The sequence below is a fragment of the Cetorhinus maximus genome, unplaced genomic scaffold, assembly GCF_964194155.1.
Source record: "Cetorhinus maximus unplaced genomic scaffold, sCetMax3.hap1.1 HAP1_SCAFFOLD_125, whole genome shotgun sequence".
NCBI classification, from domain to species: Eukaryota; Metazoa; Chordata; class Chondrichthyes; order Lamniformes; family Cetorhinidae; genus Cetorhinus; species Cetorhinus maximus.
Window position 1 is genome coordinate 466269 of NW_027596127.1, and position 17123 is coordinate 483391.

Consider the following 17123-nt stretch of genomic DNA (forward strand, 5'->3'; position numbering starts at 1 on the left):
GAAGCTAAATTGTGGAAAAAACCCATCTGGTGAAGGAATGTGAAGAAAATCTGCCGTCTTTCCATAGCCCAGCCTGTACCAGAGCCCAGACCCGCAGTCATGTGGACTGGGTGTAATGAAGCAGCTGGTGGGCCGGCCTAGATAATCGAGTAAGCAACACATCCCATTCCCGCTGGTGGGAAAACTGACTTCCATTAAAAGAGAAGCGGGAATGGGCTCATACAAGGAACCTGCCAGCTGGTTACTTTGGCTCATTGATGAGAAACTTAAAGTTTATTATCCCTGAGCCCAGTAGGATTTAGAGGTAGCTCAGGAATTCTCCTGAACTCTTTCCCATGCCTCGTGAAGACCCCTCCCCCAGTAAACCCTGTTGGGTTTGCCAGTGACCTCCCAAGAATGTCCTCTTTCGAGCCCAATGCATCAGGAAGAAGGTGTTTGCTGAGAGTCACAAGACCCCCACACCCCCCCTGCTGGTGAAACCTCCCAACTACACCCAAACTCACCTCTCTTCAGTGATCCCACAGTGATCTCTGGCAAAGGCCTCACTGCAGGAGAGCAGCCAGCCTCTGATTGGCCGGTAGATCTTGGGGGCAGGATTTACACTGCCGGGGTCCTAAGTCCAGTGGAAGACCCAGTACTGGCCACTTAGATGTCTGACAGACACTTAATGCGGTTAGGCCGGCCTCACAAAAGAACATGCGTTTCCACTGATTCTCCCGCTCGGCAGGACCAGGAATGGGAACACCAAGTCCAGCCCGTGGTTAACTCACTGAAATGGCCGAGCAAGCCACTCAGTTTTATCAGGAAGGCAGCTCACCAACATCTTCTCAGGGGCAATTAGGGATGGGCAATAAATGCTGGTCCAGCCAGCGATGCTCACATCCCATAAAATGAATTCAAAGAAACTCAGTTAAAAAACTGTTATCTGAAAAGGAAAAATGTACAGGGTTATGGGGAGAAGGTGGGGGAACAGCACTGAGTGAATTGCTCATTCAGGGAGCTGTTGATTACAGGACGGGCTGAATGGCCTCTTTCTGCACTGCAACAAATCTGTGATTCTGTGAATTTGCCCTCATCTCAGTCCCAAATCATTGAACTCTTATTCTCAGACTGTGCTTTCATGATTTTGACAGAATCACAGTGCAGAAGAGGCCCTTCGGCCCATCGAGTCTGCACCGACACGTGAGAAACACCTGACCTACCTACCTAATCCCATTTACCAGTACTTGGCCCATAGCCTTGAATGTTATGATGTGCCAAGTGCTCATCCAGATACTTTTTAAAGGATGTGAGACAACCTGCCTCCACCACCCTCCCAGGCAGCGCATTCCAGACCGTCACCACCCTCTGGGTAAAAATGTTTTTCCTCACACCCCCCTAAACCTCCTGCCCCTCACCTTGAACTTATGCCCCCTTGTGACTGACCCTTCAACTAAGGGGAACAGCTGCTCCCTATCCACCCTGTCCATGCCCCTCATAATCTTGTACACCTCGATCAGGTGGCCCCTCAGTCTTCTCTGCTCCAACGAAAACAACCCAAGTCTATCAAACCTCTCTTCATAACTTAAATGTTTCATCCCAGGCAACATCCTGGTGAATCTCCTCTGCACCCCCTCCAGTGCAATCACATCCTTCCTATAATGTGGCGACCAGAACTGCACACAGTACTCCAGCTGTGGCCTCACTAAGGTTCTATACAACTCCAACATGACCTCCCTACTTTTGTAATCTGTGCCTTGATTGATAAAGGCAAGTGTCCCATATGCCTTTTTCACCACCCCACTAACATGCCCCTCCGCCTTCAGAGATCTATGGAGATACACGCCAAGGTCCCTTTGTTCCTCAGAACTTCCTAGTGCCATGCCGTTCATTGAATACTTCCTTGTTAAATTACTCCTTCCAAAGTGTATCACCTGACACTTTTCAGGGTTAAATTCCATCTGCCACTTATCTGCCCATTTGACCATCCCGTCGATATCTTCCTGTAGCCCAAGACACTCAACCTCATTGTTAACCACTCGGCCAATCTTTGTGTCATCTGCAAACTTACTAATCCTACCCCTCACATAGTTATCTATGTCGTTTATATAAATGACAAATAATAGGGGACCATAAGACCATAAGACATAGGAGCAGAAATTAGGCCATTCGGCCCATTGAGTCTACTCCGCCATTCAAACATGGCTGATAAGTTTCTCAACCCCATTCTCCCACCTTCTCCCCGTAACCTTTGATCCCCTTACCAATCAAGAACCTATCTATCTTGGTCTTAAAGACATTCAATGATCTGGCCTCCACAGCCTTCTGTGGCAATGAATTCCATAGATTCACCACTCTCTGGCTAAAGAAGTTTCTCCTCATCTCTGTTCTAAAAGATCTTCCCGTTACTCTGAGGCTGTGCCCTCGGGTCCTAGTCTCTCCTACGAATGGAAACATCTTCCCCACGTCCACTCTATCCAGGCCTTTCAGTATTCTGTAAGTTTCAATCAGATCCCCCCTCATCCTTCTAAACTCCATCAAGTATAGACCCAGAGTTCTCAAACGTTCCTCATATGTTAAGCCTTTCATTCCTGGGATCATTCTCGTGAACCTCCTCTGGACCCTCTCCAAGGCCAGCACATCCTTCCTGAGATACGGGGCCCAAAATTGCTCACAATATTCTAAATGTGGTCTGACCAGAGCCTTATAACTCCTCAGCAGCACATCCCTGCTTTTATATTCTAGTCCTCTTGAAATAAATGCCAACATTACATTTGCCTTCCTAACTACCGACTCAACCTGCAAGTTAACCTTAAGACAATCCTGGACTAGGACTCCCAAGTCCCTTTGCACTCCAGATTTCTGAATTCTCTCCCCATTTAGAAAATAGTCTATGCCTCTATTCTTCCTACCAAAGTGCATGACCTCACACTTCCCCACGTTGTATTCCATCTGCCTCATCCTTGCCCATTCTCCTAACCTGTCCAAATCCTTCTGCAGCCTCCCCGCCTCCTCAATACTACCTGTCCCTCCAGCTATCTTTGTATCATCTGCAAACTTAGCCAGGATGCCCTCAGTTCCTTCATCTAGATCATTAATGTATAAAGTGAAAAGTTGTGGTCCTAACACTGACCCCTGCGGAACTCCACTAGTCACCGGCCGCCATCCTGAGAAGGACCCCCTTATCCCCACTCTCTGCCTCCTGCCAGACAGCCAATCTTCTATCCATGCTAGTACCTTGCCTCTAACACCATGGGCTCTTATCTTACTGAGCAGCCTCCTGTGCGGCACCTTGTCAAAGGCCTTCTGGAAGTCCAAGTAGATAACATCTCCTTTGTCTAACTTACTCGTTACCTCCTCAAAGAATTCTAACAGATTTGTCAGGCATGACCTCCTCTTGATGAAACCATGCTGACTTTGCCCGATTTTACCATGCACTTCCAAGTATTCTGAAATCTTATCCTTAATAATGGACTCTAAAATCTTACCAACGACCGAGGTCAGGCTAATCGGCCTGTAATTTCCCGTCTTTTGCCGAGCACAGATCCCTGTGGTATGCCACTGGACACTGGCTTCCAGTCACTAAAGCATCCTTCTGTCATCACCCTCTGCCTCCTACAACTAAGCCAATTTTGAATCCACCTTATCAAATTACCCTGTAGCCTATGTGCATTTGCCTTCTTTATAAGTCTCCCATTTGGGACCTTGTCAAAGGTTTTGCTGAAATCCATATAAACTACATCAACTGCACTACCCTCATCTACACACCTGGTCACCTCCTCAAAAAATTCAATCAAATTTGTTAGGCATGACCTCCCTCTGACAAAGCCATGCTGACTATACCTGATCAAACCTTGGCTCTCCAAGTGGAGAAAGATACTCTCCTTCAGAAATTTCTCCAATAGTTTCCCTACCACTGACGTGAGACTCACTGGCCTGTAGTTCCCTGGCTTATCTCTACAACCCTTCTTAAATAGCGGAACCACATTAACTGTTCTCCAGTCCTCTGGCACCTCCCCCGTGGCCAGAGAGGAATTAAAAATTTGGGTCAGAGCCCCTGTGATCTCCTCCCTTGCCTCCCTCAGCAGCCTGGGACACACATCATCTGGACCTGGAGATTTGTCCACTTTTAAGCCTGCCAACACCTCCAATACCTTGTCACTCCCTATATCAATTTGCTTAAGAACCTTGCAGTCTCCCCGAGTTCGATACCTTCATCTTCATTCTCTTGGGTGAAGACGGATGTGAAGTATTCATTCAACACTCTAGCGATGTCCTCTGGCTCCACCCATAGATTGCCCCCTTGGTCCCTTATGGGCCCTACTCTTTCCCTGGTTATCCTCTTCCCATTGATATACTTATAGAATATCTTGGATTTTCCCTACTTTTACCAGCTGGAGCTTTCTCATATCCCCTTTTTGCTCTCCTAATTGCTTTCTTAAGCTCCACCCTGCACTTTCTGTACTCCACTAATACCTCTGCTGATTTGCTTCCCTTGTACCTGCTAAAAGCCTCTCTTTTCCTTCTCATCGTAACCTGAATATCTCTGGTCATCCATGGTTCTCTGGGCTTGTTACTCCTTCCTATCACCCTAGAGGGAACATGTTGAGGCTGTACCCTCCCCATTTCCTTTTTGAACACCCCCCACTGTTCCTCTGTAGATTTCCCCACAAGTAACTGTTCCCAGTCTACCTTGGCCAGATCCTGCCTTATTTTACTAAAATCCACTCTCCCCCAATCCAAAACGTTTTTTTGCAACTTGTCGATTTCTTTGTCCACAACAAACTTAAACTGTACCATGTTGTGGTCGCTATCGCTAAAATACTCACCCACCGCCACCTCAACCACCTGTCCAGCTTCATTCCCCAGAATTAGGTCCAGCAATGCACCGTCCCTTGTTGGACCCTCTACATATTGACCTAAAAAGTTTTTCTGTTTCATTCATGAGTATCACTTAAAAGGGACATTTTTTTGTTGAAGTTTTCATCTTGCACTCATCAGGATACTGTGCAGGAGTACGAAATGTAAAGGGAACAGCAATTGATACTGTATGAGAAGAGCGTTGATTGGTTGGCAAGTGGAATTTGATTGGTAAAGGCAATAGAGAATGCACCAGATAATGGTGACTGACAGTTAACTGCCAAGCATTGTTTGAAACATCGAAACATAGAAAATAGGAGCAGGAGTAGGCCATTCGGCCCTTCGAGCCTGTTCCGCCATTCATTATGATCATGGCTGATCATCCAACTCTGTAGCCTGCTCCCACTTTCTCCCCATATCCTTTGATCCCTTTCGCTCCAAGAGCTATATGTAACTCCTTCTTGAAAACAGGTAATCCCTTGTATCTGCTGCCCTTGTCCTTCTAGATGTTAGTAGTCGTGGGTTTGGAAGATGCTGTCGAAGGAGCCTTGGTGAATTCCTGCAGTGCATCTTGTAGATGGTACACTCTGCTGCTACTGTACGTCAGTGGTTGAGGGAGTGAAAGTTTGTGGAGGTGGTGCCAATCAAGTGGGCTGCTTTGTCCTGGATGGTGTCAAGCTTCTTGAGTGTTGTGGGAGCTGCACTCATCCAGGCAAGTGGGGAGTATTCCATCACACTCCTGACTTGTGTCTTGTAGATGGTGGACAGGCTTTGGGGAGTCAGCAGGTGAGTTACTTGTCGTAGGATTCCTAGCCTCTGACCTGCTCTTGTAACCACAGTATTTATATGATAGCTGGTCCATTGTTGGAGATGGTCATTGCCTGACAGTTGTGTGCCGTGAATGTTATTTGCCACTTGTTAGTCCAAGTCTGGATATTGTCCAGGTCTTGCTGCATTTGGACATGGACTGCTTCAGTATCTGAGGAGTTGCGAATGGTGAACATTGTGCAATCATCAGCGAACATCCCCACTTCTGACCTTATGATGGGAGGAAGGTTATTGATGAAGCAACTGAAGATGGTTGGTGTAGCCCTTGAGCATTGATCCTGTGTCCCAGGTCAGTCACCTCCCTGGCTTGGAAAGTGCAATTTTCTTTCTTGAGGCGAACTCCAGCCTCCTGAAATCTTTTTAACACCTCTACTAAATTTGTCACATGTTCAGCCTCTGTGGCCCCTGTGATGAGTATATCACCAAGGTACAACCTGGGGCAACCCCTGTAGGGATATCCTTGGGAATCATCAAGCAGCTCAAGCTGTTGATAAGCGTGACTCATGTCCAGCTTGGTATAAGCCTGGTTTCCGCCAGTTTTGCACAAAGATCTTTGATTCGTGGTTGAGGAGACTTGTCCAGCTTTGTGGCCTGATCGATGGTTTGTTTGTAATCACCGCAAATGCTGATAAGTCTTGTTGGGCTTCGAGACAGGGACGATGGGTGCAGCCCATTCTACAAACTGAACCGGCTGGATAAGACCTAATTCTTCTCACCTCTTTAGTTCAGCCTCCACTTTCTCACACGGGGCATAGAGTACCGGTCTAGCTCTGAAAAATCATGAGGCTGCTTTAGGGTTCATGTCGATTTTGGTTTGTAGCCCTTGATGCTGCCTAACTCATCCGGGAAGACACTGTCATATTTTCGTAACAATTCTGACAATCCCCCTGTCCTCATCTGGAAAATGTCAGCCCAATTTAACTTTATTTTCTTGAGCCAGTCACGGCCCAGAAGGCTTGGCCCTTCACCCATTACTACTACGATGGGTGGCTGGGCAGACTGCTGTCCATAGCTTAAGGTACAATGGTGGTACCCCTCACCTTTACTTCTTCTCCGGTGTGTGTTTTCAGCTTGGTTGAAGTGCTCTCCAAATATAAAGGCTGGGCAGCCTCTCAAACACTGGAACGTGTGGCCACCCATCACAGGGACTGATGCACCTGTACCTAGTTCCATATTTAGAGGCTTCCCATTTACACAGAGTGTTCCGGTGATTGGTTTAACTGACTTAACACCCTTGAGGTTGGATAGAGAGTGAATATCAGACTTACTGGTACCAGGGTCTTCCACACTGTGTACTTGTAACATCTTGTGGATTGGCTATTCAACTGCCTGAACTTAGCCCTGCATTGTCTCCTCGGGTGTCCTTTTTTCCTAAATAATTACACTCAGCTCCTTAAGTCGACAAGATTCAGGAGTGTGTTTACTCCCACATCGATAACATTGGACCTTAAGGATCACTGCTTGACTGCCTCCGCAGTATCTTTTAGTTCGGTAGCTGACTGGAACTGCTTCCCTATCCCCAGTGGCCTTGGGCGATTTGGTGTCAGGGCTGGCTGCTGGTTCCTGCCATAACTGGTGCACGACGCCACTTTGCGCGCCCTGGAGTTCCATTGCATCTGCCTCAGCGCGTTCCATAGCGAGTGCAATCTCCATCACGCATTGGAAATCAATATCAACTTCCACTAACAACCGACATTGTGTGGTATTGTTACGCACACCACAGACTAATCGATCACCAAGCATATCTCTCAGGGTCGTACCCAGATTGCAAAACTCTGATAATTGTTTGAGTTTCACAAAGTACGACACGATCGGCTCTCACTCGTGAATTAAACTTAAAGCGTTTCATTATGACTGGAGGTTTCAGTTGGAAATGACCCCATTCCTCTGCAGAGGAGTCGAGTGGGTCTATCCGGTCAATAAAAGGCTCCTCAGTGAGAAATATAATTTCCTATTAACAGTCATTGATTAAACACGATAGTTACGATGCAGGCGGGAGACAATGCCAGGATAGTTTTCCCTCATTGCCAATTGTAGAAACACACTCTGGGAGGCTTTTTAGTCAAACAAAACAAACTTTATTTACATGAGAGCTTCTGTGGCTGTTTGTATCCGGACAGCCTCTCAGCCATTTTCGAGGGAACTCCTTGCCTATAATTTATTCCTACGCATTGACCATAAGACGTAGGAGCAGAGTTAGGCCATTCAGCCCATTGAGTCTGCTCTGCCATTCAATGAGATCATGGCTGATCTGATAATCCTCAACTCCACTTTCCTGCCTTTTCCCCATAACCCTTGGTTCCCTTACTGATTAAAAATCTGTCTATCTCAGCCTTGAATATACTTAATGACCCAGCCTCTCCAGCCCTCTGCGGTAAAGAATTCCACAGATTCACCACCCTCTGAGAGAAGAAATTCCTCCTCATCTCTGTTTTAAATGGATGCCCCCTTACTCTGAGATTATGCCCTCTGGTTCTAGACTCTCCCACAAGGGGAAACAACCTCTCAGCATCTACCCTGTCAAACCCCCTAAGAGTCTTATATGTTTCAATAAGGTCGCCTCTCATTCTTCTAAACTCCAACACACACAGATTTTAAAAGACCCAGGTGGTATTGTCACTGGGCTGGTATTCCAGAGACCCAGGGTAATGCTCTGAGGACCCGGGTTCGAATCCCACCACGGCAGATAGTGGAATTTGAATTCAGTAAAAAATCTGAAACCATTGTCGATTGTTGTGTATTGTGCATCTGGTTCACTAATGTGGTTGTCTCTTAAATGCCCTCTGGCTGAGCAAAACTACTCAGCTGCATCAAACTGCTACAAAGACCTAGGCCCTGGAAATGACAACGGCAATCTCAGCCCTGTCGACCCTGCAAAGTCCTCCTTACTAACATCTGGGGACTAGTCCCAAAATTGGGAGAGCTGTGTCACAGGCTAGCCAAGCAACAGCCCGACATAGTCATCCTCACGGAACCATCACCTGGATATGTCCTGTCCCACAGGCAAACATGGGCAAGGAAACCTCCTGCTGATTACCACGTACCACCCTCCCTCAGCTGATGAATCAGTGCTCCTCCACTTGGAGGAAGCACTCAGGGTGGCAAGGGCGCAGAATGTACTCTGGGTGGGGACTCAAATGTCCATCACCAAGAGTGGTTCTGTAGCACCACTACACACAGATACACACACACAAAGGCAAACAGGCGAAAAGACACATACACACAGGCAAACAGACTGTGACACACAACACACACACGCACGCAAACAGCCAGACACACTGACACACACACACACACACACAGGCAAACAGACACACAGGCAAACAGACTGTGACACACACACACACGCAAACAGTCAGACACACTGACACACACACACACACACACACATGCAAACAGTCAGACACACTGACACACACACACACACACACACACACACACAGAGGCAAACAGAGACAGACACACTGACACACACAGATACACAGACTACTTGAGTGCCAAACAGCATAAGCAGCAAGTGATAAACAGAGCTAAGTGATTCGACAACCAATGGATCAGATCTAATCTCTGTAGTCCTGCCACATCCAGTCGTGAATGGTGGTGGACAATTAAACAACTCACTGGAGGAGGAGGCTCCAAAAATATCCCCATCCTTAATAATGGAGGAGCCCAGCACATCAGTGCAAAAGATAAGGCTGAAGCATTTGCAACAATCTTCAGCCAGAAGTGCTGAGTGGATGATCCATCTCAGCCTCCTCCAGAGGTCCCCAGCATCACAGGTGCCAGTCTTCAGCCAATTTGATTCACTCCATGTGATATCAAGAAACAGCTGAAGGCACTGGATACTGCAAAGGCTATGGGCCCTGACAATATTCCTGCAATAGTACTAAAGACTTGTGCTCCAGAACTTGCCGCGCCCCCTAGCCAAGCTTTTCCAGTACAGCTACAACACTGGCATCTACCCGGCTATGTGGAAAATTGCTCAGGTATGTCCTGTACACAAAAAGCAGGACAAATCCAACCTGGCCAATTACTGCCCCATCAGTCTACTCTTGATCATCAGTAAAGTAATGGAAGGGGTCATCAACAGTGCTATCAAGTGGCACTTACTTAGCAATAACCTGCTCACTGATGTCCAGTTTGGGTTCCGCCAGGGCCACTCAGCTCCTGACTTCATTACAGCCTTGGTTCAAACATAGACAAAAGAGCTGAACTCCCGAGGTGAGGTGAGAGTGACTGTCCTTGACATCAAGGCAGCATTTGACCAAGTGTGGCATCAAGGAGCCCTAGCAAAACTGGAGTCAATGGGAATCAGGGGGAAAACTTCCCGCTGGTTGGAGTCATACTGAGCACAAAGGAAAATGGTTGTGGTTGTTGGAGGTCAGTCACCTCAGCTTCCTAACAGCTGTACCTACACCACATGGACTGCAGCGGCTCAAGAAGGCAGCTCACTGTCACTTTCTCAAGGGCAACTAGGGATTAGCAATAAATACTGGCCCAGCCAGAGAAGCCCACATCCCATGAATGAATAAAGAAAAGATTAATATTACCCATGATTACTGTCGCAGCCTTAATACACACCTCTCTAATCTCCTGTTTAATGCCGTCTCCTACCTTACCACTACTGCTTGGAGGCCAATAGTTAACTCCCACTGATGTTTTCTGCCCCTTGTTGCTCCTTAGCTCCACCCAGACTGACTCTACATCTAGATCTATCCTCTCTGACAATGTCACCTCCTTTTCATTTTTGCCTTTCTGTCCTACATGTCGAGTACCTTTGGATATTCAGTTCCCAGCCTTGGTCACCCTGCAGCCATGTCTCCGTAATTGCAATTATATTGTACCCGTTTACATCTATTTACGCTATTAATTCGTTACCTTACTGCCAATGCTCCGTGCATTCAGATACAGCGTCTTTTTAACATTTTTAGACTTTTTATACTATGGCCCTATTGCTGCCATCCCTTGTTTCCTCACTTTTCTTCACTCAGAGGGTGGTGAACCTGTGGAATCCTCTACCACAAAAGGCTGTGGAGGCCGGGTCACTGAATATATTTAAGAAGGAAATAGATTTCTAGACGCTAAGGGTGTCAAGGGGTATTGAGAGAAAGCGGGAGTATGACGTTGAAATAAAGGACAGCCATGATCATATTGAACAGCAGAGCAGGCTCAAAGGGCTGAATGGACTACTCCTGCTCCTATTGTCTATGTTTCTATATTTCCCCTGAGAAACCATCTCCCCCAGCAGTATCCAAAACAGAAAATCTGTTAGAGAGGGAGATGGACCCAGGGGACTCCTGCACTACCTGCCTAATGCCTTTACAAAAACAAAAATACCTGGAAAAACTCAGCAGGTCTGGCAGCATCTGCGGAGAGGAACAGTTAACGTTTCGAGTCTGAATGACCCTTCAACAGAACTAATTAAAAATAGAAGAGAGGTGAAATATAAGCTGGTTTAAGGGGGGGTGTGACAAGTAGAGCTGGATAGAGGGCCAGTGATAGGTGGAGATAACCAAAAGATGTCACAGACAAAAGGACAAAGAGGTGTTGAAGGTGGTGATATTATCTAAGGAATGTGCTAATTAAGGTTAGAAAGCAGGACAAGCAAGGTACAGATAGCCCTAGTGGGGGTGGGGTGGAGGGAAGGGATCAAAATAGGCTAAAAGGTAGAGATAAAACAATGGATGGAAATACATTTAAAAATAATGGAAATAGGTGGGAAAAGAAAAATCTATATAAATTATTGGGAAAAAAAAGGGGGGGTGGGGAATCGGAAGGGGGGTGGGGATGGAGGAGAGAGTTCATGATCTAAAATTGTTGAACTCAATATTCAGTCCGGAAGGCTGTAAAGTGCCTAGTCGGAAGATGAGGTGCTGTTCCTCCAGTTTGCGTTGAGCTTCACTGGAACAATGCAGCAAGCCGAGGACGGACATGTGGGCATGAGAGCAGGGTGGAGTGTTGAAATGGCAAGCGACAGGGAGGTCTGGGTAATGCTGGCGGACAGACTGAAGGTGTTCTGCAAAGCGGTCGCCCAGTCTGCGTTTGGTCTCTCCAATGTAGAGGAAACCGCATTGGGAGCAACGAATGCAGTAGACTAAATTGAGGGAAGTGCAAGTGAAATGCTGCTTCACTTGAAAGGAGTGTTTGGGCCCATGGATGGTGAGGAGAGGGGAAGTAAAGGGGCAGGTGTTGCATCTTCTGCGGTTGCATGGGAAGGTGCCGTGGGAGAGGGTTGAGGTGTAGGGGGTGATGGAGGATTGGACCAGGGTGTCTCGGAGGGAACGATCCCTGCGGAATGCCGCTGGGGGGTGGTGAAGGGAAGATGTGTTTGGTGGTGGCATTATGCTGGAGTTGGCAGAAATGGCGGAGGATGATCCTTTGAATGCGGAGGCTGGTGGGGTGATAAGTGAGGACAAGGGGGACCCTATCATGTTTCTGGGAGGTAGAGGAAGGTGTGAGGGCGGATGCGTGGGAGATGGGCCGGACACGGTTAAGGGCCCTGTCAACGACCGTGGGTGGAAAACCTCTGTTAAGGAAGAAGGAGGACATGTCAGAGGAACTGTTTTTGAAGGTGGCATCATCAGAACAGATGCGATGGAGGCGAAGGAACTGAGAGAATGGGATGGATTCCTTACAGGAAGCGGGGTGTGAGGAGCTGTAATCGAGGTAGCTGTGAGAGTCAGTAGGCTTGTAATGGATATTGGTGGACAGTCTATCACCAGAAATTGAGACAGAGAGGTCAAGGAAGGGAAGGGAAGTGTCAGAGATGGACCATGTGAAAATGATGGAGGGGTGGAAATTGGAAGCAAAATTAATAAATTTTTCCAGGTCCCGACGAGAGCATGAAGCAGCACCGAAGTAATCATCGATGTACCGGAGAAAGAGTTGTGGGAGGGGGCCGGAGTAGGACTGGAACAAGGAATGTTCCACATACCCCATAAAGAGACAGGCATAGCTGGGGCCCATGCGGGTACCCATAGCCACACCTTTTATTTGGAAGAAGTGAGAGGAATTTAAGGAGAAATTGTTCAGTGTGAGAACAAGTTCAGCCAGACGGAGGAGAGTAGTGGTGGACGGGGATTGTTCGGGCCTCTGTTCAAGGAAGAAGCTAAGGCCATCAGACCATCCCGGTGGTGGATGGAGGTGTAGAGGGATTGGACGCCCATGGTGAAGAGGATGCGGTTGGGGCCAGGGAACTGGAAATTGTTGATATGATGTAGGGTGTCAGAGGAAACACGGATGTAGGTTGGAAGGGACTGGACAAGGGGAGAGAGAAGGGAGTCAAGATAACGAGAAATGAGTTCCGTGGGGCAGGAATAGGCTGACACGATCGGTCTGCCGGGACAGTCCTGTTTGTGGATTTTGGGTAGGAGGTAGAAGCGGGCTGTCCGAGGTTGGGAGACTATCAGGTTGGAAGCTGTGGGAGGAAGATCTCCAGAGGAGATGAGGTCAGTAACAGTCCTGGAAACAATGGCTTGATGTTCACTGGTGGGGTCATGGTCCGGGGGAGGTAGGAGGAAGTGTCTGTGAGTTGACGCTCAGCCTCTGCGAGGTAGAGGTCAGTGCGCCAGACAACAACAGCACCACCCTTGTCAGCGGGTTTGATTACAATGTTAGGGTTGGACCTGAGAGAACGGAGTGCAGTGAGTTCAGAGAGAGACAGATTAGAATGGGTGAGAGGAGCAGAGAAATTGAGACGGCTAATGTCACGCCGACAGTTCTCAATGAAAAGATCAAGAGAAGGTAAGAATCCAGAGGGAGGGGTCCAGGTGGAGGGAGAATATTGGAGGTGGGTAAAAGGATCCGTTGAACGGGGAGAGGACTCCTGCCCAAAGAAGTGAGCACGGAGATGAAGGCGGTGGAAGAAGAGTTCAGCATTGTGCCGAGCCCGAAATTCATTGAGATGAGGGCGTAAGGGTATGAAACTAAGTCCTTTGCTGAGCACTGAACGTTCAGCGTCGGAGAGGGGAAGGTCAGGGGTATAGTGAATACACGGCCAGGGCTGGGATTGGAAGACAGGATGGGGGCAGAGGGACAGGCAGGGGTGGAGGGTCCTGGATGGGTGTTGGTGTCGATGAGTTGTTGGAGCTTGCGTTCCTTTGCCTTTACTCTCTCTGGCAGTTACCCATTACCTTTCTGCCTGCACAATCTTTACCTGCGGTGTGGTCACCTCACTGTATGTGCTATCCACAAAGATCTCATCCTCACGGATGCTCCACAGTGACTCCAGGTACAGCTCCAGCTCCAAAACACAGATTTCGAGCATCTGCAGCTCGAGACACTTCCTGCACACATGGTTGCTCTGGAAAGTGGAAGTGTCCCTGACTTCCCACATTGAACAGGAGGAACATTCCACTTGGCCGAGCTGCCCTGTCATGACTTACCCTTAAATTACTACCTTTACCTTCTCTAGTTTAGAGAATATTAAGGACAGAAGAAATACTCACCAGGTCCTACTTACCAAGACCGCTGCTCTTCTTACTGAGGAAAGGTAGAAAATGAAAGGATCACCTCCTTCCCTCTTCAGCGAACTTCCTCACTCACCAAACTCCAACTGAAGCATTCTAATGCAGCCCAAAGCAGCACTCCAGTGCAGACAAAAGTAACACTGTAGTAATGCAGTTAACTAATTTACTAGCTGCAGCTGCAAGCAGAGTCTCTATAACCCCTGTTTTAAAGTGGGACTAAAACTCAACTTCTCCCAACCCAAAGAGCAACTTTTACTTAATTGCTTAATTAAAGGAAGATCAAACTGTAGATAGAAATTAACTCTCAAAAGTCCCTCTTTCACCAACCTCCAACTGAAGAACTCTAATGCAGACAAAAGCAGTGCTCCAGTGCAGCCAAAAGCAGTGCTCCAGTGCAGCCAAAAGCAGTGCTCCAGTGCAGCCAAAAGCAGTGCTCCAGTGCAGCCAAAAGCAGTGCTCCAGTGCAGCCAAAAGCAGTGTTCCAGTGCAGCCAAAAGCAGTGCTCCAGTGCAGCCAAAAGCAGTGCTCCAGTGCAGCCAAAAGCAGTGCTCCAGTGCAGCCAAAAGCAGTGTTCCAGTGCAGCCAAAAGCAGTGCTCCAGTGCAGACAAAAGCAGTGCTCCAGTGCAGATAAAAGCAGTGCTCCAGTGCAGCCAAAAGCAGTGTTCCAGTGCAGCCAAAAGCAGTGCTCCAGTGCAGCCAAAAGCAGTGTTCCAGTGCAGCCAAAAGCAGTGCTCCAGTGCAGACAAAAGCAGTGCTCCAGTGCAGCTTTGTGTCAGGTTTGTCTGTTCTGTGGGGACTGTTAGAATTTGATTCTCATTCACAGAGTAAAGGAGGAATCTGGAGCCAGTCTTCACCACAGTTTATTCACAAGCAGCCCAGCGCACACAGGTGCAGGCTCCCTATTCTTTCCCTCACACTGGTGGAAACTGGTTTTTACATATATTTAAGAATAATGCCCTATCTTTTCTCCATTTACAATGAGATCTTACACTTCCTTGTGACACGGTGGCAACTTTAACAGGGACCTCAGTCCCAGTTTATCACTGCTGTTGTCTGTTTCAGGTGCATGGAAGCAGTGCTGTGAGGAACTGATGAATATCGAAATAGCATCTCCACGGAAACCGCCACTATCGATCTCCAAGCAAGGAGCTTCACTGTACGACGAGATGGGTAGGAAATCTCAGAAATTAATTAATGTCCTTTTGGGTAAAAATGTTTTCCAGTGTAAACTGTTGGCAATTGGTTATGACGGACACTGCCTTGTTGCTCAGATCATCATCATATACCTGAACTTTGTTTCTTCAAATCTTAGGCATAGTGTAGACCATTCAATCCCATTGTTCCTGTGTTTTGGAAGAATTCTCCAATTTAATCCGATTTCCCCACTCTTTCCCCATGGCCCTGAAAATGTTTTTCCTTTAGGTATTAATGTAGTCCCATTTTCAAAGTATTATTGAATCTGTTTTCACTGTCCTTTCAGACAGTACATTCCAGACCTCAACATCTCGGAGTGTTAGAAGAAACTATTTCCTCAAGTTTTTTTCCTGCAGGTTCTTCTGACAATTGCCATAAATCTGTAACCTTTGTCACCATCCTGACTTAGAAATATATCGCCGTTCCTTCACTGTCACTGGGTCAAAATCCTGGAACTCCCTTCCTAACAGCACTGTGGGTGTACCTACACCACATGGACTACAGTAATGGGCAATAAATGCTGGCCCAGCCAGCGAAGCCCACATCTCATGAATGAATAAAAAAAACTGGGACAGAGACAGAAACATACATATACACACACACACACACACACACACACACACAGACACATACACATGCACACAGATACACACACAGACACACACACACAGGCAAACAGACTGACACACACACAAACAGAGACAGACACACTGCCACACACAGATACACAGACATACACACACGCACACAGATACACACACACAGGCTCTGAGATTCACTCCCACTTTTGCACACGCATACACAAGTGTCTTGTACTCAAACGCGGTCTCTCATGTTCATGTTCACACATTTATACTCATACATGTTCAAGCACATAAACACTCATGCTCTCTCACACATGTGCTCACATAAATGGGCAGAGACAGAAACATACACACACACACACACACACACAGGCAAACAGAGACAGACACACACAGACTCACTGACACACAGATACATAGAGACAAACTCCGACACACACACATGCACACAGATACATGCACACAGACACATAAGTGACTCGGAGCAGTTTCTCCATATTCACTCTATCAAAGCCATTCATGATTTTGAGACTCTATCAAATCTTATTTTAACCTTTTCTCAGGAGAACAATCACAGCTTCTCCTGTCTCTCCACATAACTGAAGTCGTTCATCCCTGTGACCATCTATTAAATCTCTTCTGTACCCTCTCCAAGGCTGTGAAATCCTTCTCAAACTGTGGTGCCCAGATTTTAACATTGCACTCTAGCAAAAGACTAACCAGGTTTAGCAGAATCTCCTTGCTTTTGTACTCAATTCCTCTGTTAATAATGACACTGTAGAATAGAAAAAAGCAGATAATTTAAATGGAGAGAGTTTGCAGAACTCTGAGGTACAGAGGGATCTGGGTGTCCTAGTACATGAATAAAGTAAAGTTTGTCTGCAGGAACAGCGAGTGATTAGGAAGGTAAATGGAATGTTAGCCCGTTTGTGTGAGCACATGTGTGAGAGAGTGAGAGTGTTTATGTGCTTGAACACGTATAAGTACAAATGCGTGAACGTGAACGTGAGAGACCGGGTTTGAGCGCGAGAGTGCTGTTAGGAAGGGAGTTCCAGGATTTTGTCCCTGTGGTGTAGGTACACCCACAGTGCTGTTAGGAAGGGAGTTCCAGGATTTTGACCAAGCGATAGTGAAGGAACAATGATATATTTCCAAGTCAGGATGGTGAGTGAGGAGAACTTCCAGGTGCTGGTGTTCCCATCTTTCTGC

The 17123-nt window shown here is 47.2% G+C and overlaps 1 protein-coding gene across 4 annotated transcripts in view; it reads left to right on the forward strand.

Moving 5' to 3' along the window:
• Positions 1–17123, forward strand: part of rtkna (rhotekin a) — a 157854-nt gene that overhangs the window by 114225 nt on the left and 26506 nt on the right. For all 4 annotated transcript variants that reach the window (XR_013574196.1, XM_078534856.1, XM_078534854.1 and 1 more), the window contains one exon: positions 15199–15306. Coding sequence is in view for 3 of the 4 variants with exons in the window: in XM_078534856.1 (XP_078390982.1) it covers positions 15199–15306 (108 nt within the window). In the remaining variant the exon portion in view is untranslated. The remainder of the gene's footprint in view (positions 1–15198; positions 15307–17123) is intronic.